Source organism: Plasmodium gallinaceum, assembly GCF_900005855.1.
Source record: "Plasmodium gallinaceum strain 8A genome assembly, contig: PGAL8A_v1_32, whole genome shotgun sequence".
In the NCBI taxonomy this organism is placed as follows: Eukaryota; Apicomplexa; class Aconoidasida; order Haemosporida; family Plasmodiidae; genus Plasmodium; species Plasmodium gallinaceum.
Window position 1 is genome coordinate 585,858 of NW_021628338.1, and position 8,942 is coordinate 594,799.

Below are 8,942 nucleotides of genomic sequence, written 5' to 3' on the forward strand. Positions count from 1 at the left end.
AAAAAAAAAAAAAAAAAAAAAAAAAAAAAAAAAAAAGATTGTCTTTTTTTTTGGACACTAAATATTGACATGATATTTTAAATTAGATTAAGAGAATCTCTTGAATTAACAAAAATCAATTAATTTAATTTTTATAAAAGGATAATTAAAAATTGTATTTATTATTTATAAAAATAGGTTGATACATTGGATTCTTTTAATTATAACTGTTTCATCATATGGTTAATTTTTATTTTATAGAATATTATTCCACTTTTTTATGTATTATTATTTATGTATTTAAGCGAAATCTTGTAAGGTAAGTTTTTTTTTAAAATTTTCATATTTTAATACATCTTCTGGTTGAATAGAAATCCTAGCATTCTTAAAAGCTAAATCAAAATGTTTTTTAGAGAGTGTAGGAACAGGATCATAAAAATCGTTTTCTTGATTTTTATCAGATTTATTTTTTCCATTTTTATATTTATCTTTTTTTCTAATTTTTAGTAAATAAATTGTTTCTTTAATAGCTTCATTTACAGCACTTTGACACAAATTAGTTATATCAGCACCAGAAAATCCTTCTGTTCTTTTTGCCATATCATAAATATCAACATCTTTATTTAAAGGAGTATTTTTAAGAATTGCCTTAAAAATACTATATCTACTTTTTAAATCAGGTAAAGAAATATATATTAATTTATCTAATCTTCCTGGCCTTGTTAATGCTTTATCTAAAATATCAGGTCTATTAGTAGCAGCAATAATAAAAATAGTTTTTTTTTCATTAATTCCATCTATTTCAGTTAAAATTTGATTAATAACTCTATCACTAGCATCATTGTTATTATTGCTATTTCTTTCTTTAGCTAATGAATCAATTTCATCAAAAAAAATAATACAAGGTGATGCTGCTCTCGCTTTATCAAATAAATCTCTAACATTAGCTTCTGATTCACCAAACCACATGGTTAATAATTCTGGACCTTTTACAGAAATAAAATTTGCTTTGCATTCATTTGCTATCGCTTTCGCTAATAAAGTTTTACCACATCCTGGTGGACCATATAATAAAATTCCTTTATTATAATTTGAATTAAATTTATTATATAAATGCTTATATTCTAATGGATATAAAATGGTTTCTTTTAATTGTTCTTTTACTTCATTCATCCCACCAATATCATTCCATGTAACAGTTGGGATTTGAACTTGTCTTTCTCTTAAAGAACTTGGGTTACATATGTTTAATGCATGCTGGAAATGTTTTGCTTTTATTGTTAACTTGTTCAATATATATGAAGGTATTTTTTTTGTTTTTCCATCTATTTTTTTATCAGAAATTTTATCACTATTATCTTTTTCATTTAATACTTTTTCTTTCTCTTTTCTAAAAAAAAAATTACCGATTTTTTTTTTTTTTTTTTCTTCATCATTTCTATTAGACATAAACATATTTTTATTATTCAATTTTTCACTTTCTTCATTATTATCAATATCTGATGTGTTATTAGAAACTTCTTTTTGCTTTTGATCTACACTTATTTTCATAAATTCAATAAAGTCTTCTTCGTCTAAATCTAAAAAGTGGATGTGTTCTTTTATACATTGAATAGCTGCTTCAAAACATAATTGAGCTAAATCAGCACCAACATAACCATGGCATTCTTTTGCTATTTTCCTTAAGTTCACATCCGAATCTAGTTTCATTTTTTTTGTTTTTGTTAATAAAATTTCATATCTTCCTTGTTCATCAGGAACAGGAATTTCAATTTCTCTATCAAACCTTCCAAATCTTCTTAACGCTGGATCAATTGAATTGGGTCTGTTAGTTGCTGCTAACACTAAAACGTTATTATTTTTTTTTAAACCATCCATTAAAGTTAATAATTGTGAAACAACTCTTTTTTCTAATTCATTATTACTTTTACTTCTTTTATTAGCAATAGAATCAATTTCATCAATAAATATGATACATGGAGTTTTTTCGCTTGCTTTTTTAAATATTTTTCTTAGTTTTTGTTCTGATTCTCCAATATGTTTAGACATTATTTCTGGTCCATTTATAATATAGCAATATGCATTACTTTCATTAGCGATCGCTTTAGCTATCGACGTTTTTCCAGTTCCAGGTATTCCATGCATTAATACACCTTTTGGGGCTGATATACCTATACTCATAAAAATTTCTGGATATTTTAAAGGTAATTCAATTAATTCTCTAATTTTATTTAATTGTTTTTTCATACCACCAATATCTTCATAAGTAATATCATCATTATGTTCTTCATAATCTTCTCTATTTAAATATTCTTCAGAGAGATTTATTTCAGATCCTTCGTTTATACAACCACATTCTTCACTTTCATTTTCTTCTGTTGATATATTTAATATTTTAAACTCCACTTTATTATTTTTATAATTTATATATATATTATTATTAACATATAATGGCTTATAGCTATTTTTTAAATATGGTTTTAACACTTTGTTCTCTATTTCATCTCTACTTAGACTTCCTACAGTATCGCTAAAGGGACTTATTAATACACTTTTTATTTTTTGTACTTTTATAAATGGATATATTTTTATAATGTCATTATGCATTAATCTTAGATTTTTTTTCATTGCAAAAGATATTATAACAAAATTTTTTTTTAAACTTTCATCAACTCGAGCTATTCCTAACATTTCTTTCTTTTTCTTTCCTTTTAATAAAACAGTAAATCCATCACTTATATTTAATTCCTCCATCTTTTCTTTATTCATGTATATTTCACAATTATCTATTTTCTCATCTATATTTTCAACAACACAAAAATTTGGAAATTTTCCACTTTCTAATGCTTTTAAAAGAAAATTAGTTTCTTTATCATTTTCACTACCATCTTTATTATCATTATTATTATTAATATTTTCATTATTATTTTCATTATCATTATTAATATCTTCATTATTATTATAATTATTATTATTTTCATCATTATTATTATTATTATTATTGTAATTCATATGGTCTTTATTATTATCAAATTTTTTATTATTAAATCCCAATTTATCAGCTATAGTATTCATTAAATCATTTTCAAAAATATCCCTTTTAAACTTTTCAATATTTTCATTATTTATATTTTTCAAATTATTAGAATTATTTGTTATTCTATTATTTTTAGTTTGATTATCAACATAACTCCTTGAATTACCATTTTCAGTGTTTATGAAATTTTTTTTATCTATATTTTTTTCTTCATAATTTTTAGGAACAGAATTTAAATTTGTTATGTTTTTTATTTTATCTATGTAAATATTCTTTTCTTTATCTTTTGTGTCATGAAAATTATTTGTACTAGAATTATTATTTAATTCTTGATTTATATTATTATAAAATTTCTCATAATATTTTATCTCATTTTTACTATTATTTATTTCTGTAAAACTCTTTTTCTCCTTTTCTGATTCTCCTTTTCTGTTAGATAATTTCTTACTTATAGAAGAACTAATAGATGCTATGGGTTTTTTATATTTATATGATCTTAAAGTTAAATTATCTGGTTTCTTATAAAATTGATGATTAGTTTTACTCAAGTTGATATTATCAAACAGAATGCTGTTATAATTCCTCTTAATAGAAATTGCAAACGAATGATTTACTAATAAAATGAAACATACGATTATATAGAATGATAGATAATCTTTATAAAAAAAAAAGGGATGCATTTTTCTTAATTCCATCCTTTTTTTACATCTTTATTGTTTTTTTTTTTTTTTTTTTCTTTTTTTTTAAATATACTTAACTATTGTTGTCAATTATAATTCATTTACAAAAAAAATTATTTTAAATTATTTCTTATTTATACATCTATTAATAATTATTATAAATACAAAATATATATATATATGTTTATCATAATTTAAAAAATATGAAAAAAAAAAAAAAAAAACTTATGAAACATTTAATAATTAATAAATATCAAAAGGGTATACACATACATATCTAGTGCTATAATAAAATATTTATAAAATATGAATTTTTTTTTATATAACTTTTTTATTTTTTATTTTTTATTTTATTTTTTTTTTTTTTTTTCTATATGTTCTCCATTTCCTTTTAATATCACAAAAAATATAAATCTATTAAATAAAATTTTAATGAAACTAACTTTTTTTTACTTTTTATTTTTATATTATGTGTTTATTTTTCTTAAGTTAAAAAAAAAAAAAAAAAAACCTCAAACCCTTATCTTTTATATCTTTAAATTCAGATATTTATAAAATTTATTATACACATATATTATTTTTCTATTAAGAAAATATAATATTTTTAAATAATTATTACGATTTGAAATGAAAACATTTATTTATTTTATTTCTTATTATTATCAAAATTTTTTTATGTTTTTATCTTAATAGAATACAAAAAAGTTTAATTACATTAATGGAGAATATTGTTAAGTATAACTCTTTTAATATATATATATTATAAAAAATAAAAATTATAAAAAAAAAAAAAATATATATATAGATATATTCTAAGAATAACTGAAAAATTAAATAATGTGTAATAAAAATTTTAACTAAAAAAAAAAAAATAAGTAATTGAATAATGTATTACGAATTATTACTAATTCACGGAAAAGAAAACGAAAAAAGTAAAAAAAAAATATTTATAAAATATGAATTTTTTTTTATATATATAACTTTTTTTTTTTTTTTTTTTTTCTATTTTGAATTCTATTATGAAATTCGTTAATATATATTTATTTAAAAATTTGAATAAAATAAATATTAATAGACATTTTATATATAGATTTTTATTATGAATCGCAACGAAATTTTTGTTCATTTTTAATTATTTTTTAATTCTATTTTTTTCTTTTATATCTAGTTATTTTTTTAATTTTTTTTTTTTTTTTTTTTCCTAATTTGTAAATTTTATAATGAATTGATACTTTTTTTTTTTGCATAATAATAGATAGTTAAAGCTGTAAAATTCCCAGTTGTATGTATAAACAAATGAAATATAGCACTGTAAGAATTATAACTAAATTTTTTACCAATTAAATATGATGTTGTTACTAATATAGTAGAAATAAAACAAATTAATACACAATAAATGTTTATTTGAAATGAATAAATTATGTGAATAATAATATTCATTATCGCCATTAATATATCAATACTTCTTCTCAATCCTAGCTCCGGTTTATTCCAATGTAAAAGAGAAGTTGTTAGTAATCCAACATTCATTATAGATAAATAATACAATTCACAATATATGCAAAACATAAGTGCAAATGCTAATTGAAATGAGGATAGAAATAGTATGTGTTCACTTTCATAACTTACATATTTGCAATTCTTCTTTTTACTAAATATTTGTATTACCATTCTTCATAAAAAGATTTAATGATAAAATTGAAATAAATTAAAATAAATAATTTTTAATATACTAAAGAAAAAAAAATTCTATAATTTTTTATACTATAAAAAAATTGCTTTAAAAATAAATCACAAAAAAAATATACTTAAAATAGAACATTAGGAAAAAGAATAATAAAAACAAAGCATAATAAAAAAAAAAAAAAAAAAGAAAATTAAGAATTTACTCATGCTTCATTAAAAAAAAATTATTAAAATATTTTATCATGTTATAAAAAAGATTAATTGATAATGTGAAAAAAAAAAAAAAAAATAAAAATAAAAATAATTTGTAAATATAAGAAATTACAAAAAAATATTATATAAATTACAAAAAAAAAAAAAAAAAAAAAAATCTTATTCCTTGTTTAAAGAAATTAAATGAGCCTAAAAAAAAAAAAAAAAATATATATATATATATATAATTCTTGAACAAAGAAAATAATATTTTTTCTTTAATATGTTTTTATTTTTTAATTACACTTTATAGTTTTCATAAAATATATGTCTATTTATATTTATGTACATTATTAAACATTTTATCAATTAATTTTAACTTTTAAACTTTTTTTTTTTTTTTTTTTTTGAATATTTACAGATGTTTCTATTTGATAATTTTTTAAAAATATATGTTGTTTGAAAAATGATTAAATTAAAAAAACATATTTTTTTAAGATTCTCAAAATTAAAAAATGTAGTTACAAATAGTGAAAAAAAATTACTATATATTACTAAAAAGAATATAAGTAGTACTATAGTAAAAAAAGAGAATATGTGCAACATAATCAATGAATCTGAAGAAAATAATGAAGAAAAAAAAACAAAATATTTAAAAATAAATGATTTTTTTTATTTCAATATTTATTTAATGAATAATAAAAATTTTGTAAATTTTGTATTAACTTATAATTTTTTTGAAAATAAAAATATATATATTTGTATACTCAAACATTTGAGCAGAATATTTAAAAACTTAACACTTAATGATATAATAAAAATATTAGATAAAGTTATAGAAAAAAATAAAAATGCTTTTTCTCATTTATATGTTAAAGGAGAAGATATTTCTAATTTATATACCCATTTGTGTAACAATATAATTAAATTGAATAACTTAGAATTAATAACTTTTTTAAAATGTTGCTGTTATACTACTAATGAATATCCTTATGAACATATTAAAATTATAATCTACTTCATTTCATCAAAAAATTTAAACAATATAGATTTAAATCTTTTACACGATATATGTAATTGTTTGATTAAAATAAAAAACGATTTCAAAATAAGAAAATTAAATTATGATGAATCTCTTCATTTGAAGATAGCTGCACATTTAAAAAATCAAATTCTAAATGTAGATTTTCAAAATTTTTTTCAAATTCTTCATATGTATATAAATATGACAAAAGATATTAAAGATATAGAAAAATATGAAAATAAAAAATTTTTAAGTGAAGCAAATTCTCATCATGAATTTGAAAGTATAAAAGAAATTTTGAATAAGGAAAAAAATGAAACAGTTAATAATAAAAATTCAATAGAAATAGAGGAAAAAAATATACATAATAATAATGATTTACATTTGATAAATAAAACACAGATATCAAAAAACTATAGTGATAATCATCAAGAAGAGAATTATTTATATAATAATGACATAGATAATTTGAAAAATAACTGTAAATTGATATTATTAAATAAAATAAATGAAATAAATAAAGAAAATGTTTTATCATCTGTAAATATATTTAAATGGTTAAATATAAAAGATTCTTATATATTTACACATATTTGTGAGATTTTTTTTAAACATATTTTGCTTTACGATACTAAATATGTTGTAAGATTTTTAAGGAAATGTCACAGTTTAAAATTTGAAAAAGGTATAAAAAATAAAAAGAATAAAGAAGAACAAGAAATAGAAGAAAAAAAAAAAATAAATCAATTTAAAGTATCAGATAATGATAAGACAAATGATGATAAATTTAATGAATCAAACGATAACATAGAGCAAATAGAAGGAAGTAATTTATTTCTTCATTTTTTAAATGAAAAAGTATATAAACTTAGTATAGAAGAATTAAATAGCATTACGTATTGTTTATATGTATTTGTTGAAAATATGAAACAATTTTCTCATTTAAATAATTTAAAAAATAACATGAATATATTGTTTTCTATGAGTGTTCAATATATTTCAAACTTTATTGAAAAACACGTTTTATACAACAATAATATTATTTCATCAAAAAATTACTATATGGATAGTATATATTATGAACAAGATAAAAAACTAAAAACAAATTATGATATTAATATGAATATTGATTATATTTATATTTCTTCTAATGATATTTATATAAATAAATTTGATGAAAACTATTATTATGATAAAAATATTAAATTAGTATTTGATACATTATTAAATATAAGTTACTTTAACATTAGCAAAAATCACAAAAAAATTAAATTGGTATATGAATCCATTAATAAGATAATTGATAAAAAGAATAAAAACATAGATGTAAATAATTTGTTAAGTATATTAATGATTCTGTCAAATTTGTATCTAAAAACAAATGATAATTATATTTTTCACAATTATAAAAAAATTTTAGAATTATTAGAATATAAAAAAAATGAAGTTAATGGTCATCATTTTAATAAAATAGCTGTTGCTTTATCACCAATACTTAATGAAGAAAATAAAATGATTCCTAAATATTCTGAATTTTTAATTTTTTTTGTTGAAAATAATATTGTTCCATTAAGATCTTGTGTTTTTTTGTTACAAAATATTATGAAAAATATTAACATTAAATTAAATGAACACCTAATTTTACTTAAATTATCTATCATAAATAGAATAAACATTTTTTTAACAGAAACATATAATTACATTCAAACAATGTATGAAGATGAAGATTTAATTCAGAATAATTTTAAAAATTTCATACTTTTACATTCAATCAATGAGAATACTCTAATATGTGTAATTACTAGTCTATCTATAATTTTGCAGAATTCTAAATATGGTACTAATATAAAAAATGATACAGTAATATTAATTCAAAAAATAGTTAAATTTTTATCAAAGAATTCTTTTCAAAGGTTTCCTAAAAAGCACATTTCATCAGAACTATTAGAAGTGTTGTCATCAGAATACGAAGATATTAAACAAATATTATTAAAAAAAATATAACAACAATAATGAATAAAAGTTATTATTATAAGATTATAAAAAAAAAAAAAAAAAATTTCATACTATTTTAAATGATAAAGGTTTTTTTTACTTGTTATTTTATGATAATTTAATTTTTATCTTTATATATTTTTAAAAGGAATTTTCTCATAGATATTTCTTCTAATATATGAGAATTAAAAAAAAATATTTATTTGTTATTTATTTTATCTTTTATTTTTATAAATGATAAATTATATATTTGTTACTTTTTTTTTTTTTTAATTTAAAAATTTTTTCTTTATGGTATGCTATTTTTAAAATTTTATGTTAGTCTTTTTTTTTTTTTTTTTTTTTTTTT

The 8,942-nt window shown here is 18.1% G+C and overlaps 3 protein-coding genes across 3 annotated transcripts; 1 reads left to right on the top strand and 2 right to left on the bottom strand.

Moving 5' to 3' along the window:
- Window positions 1-279: 279 nt before the first annotated feature.
- Cdc 48 (AAA family ATPase, CDC48 subfamily, putative) lies at window positions 280-3,711 on the bottom strand (the record flags this gene model as incomplete). The annotated part of the gene is made up of 1 exon (XM_028674529.1): window positions 280-3,711. The coding sequence occupies one exon, from the start codon at window positions 3,709-3,711 to the stop codon at window positions 280-282; it is 3,432 nt and encodes a 1,143-aa protein (XP_028530873.1).
- A 1,200-nt stretch (window positions 3,712-4,911) lies between these two features.
- Window positions 4,912-5,367, bottom strand: PGAL8A_00051200 (conserved Plasmodium protein, unknown function; the record flags this gene model as incomplete). The annotated part of the gene is made up of 1 exon (XM_028674530.1): window positions 4,912-5,367. One exon carries the CDS (start codon window positions 5,365-5,367, stop codon window positions 4,912-4,914), a length of 456 nt encoding a protein of 151 aa, XP_028530874.1.
- A 673-nt stretch (window positions 5,368-6,040) lies between these two features.
- On the top strand, window positions 6,041-8,602 carry PGAL8A_00051300 (conserved Plasmodium protein, unknown function; the record flags this gene model as incomplete). Its single annotated transcript, XM_028674531.1, has 1 exon — window positions 6,041-8,602. One exon carries the CDS (start codon window positions 6,041-6,043, stop codon window positions 8,600-8,602), a length of 2,562 nt encoding a protein of 853 aa, XP_028530875.1.
- Window positions 8,603-8,942: the final 340 nt, after the last annotated feature.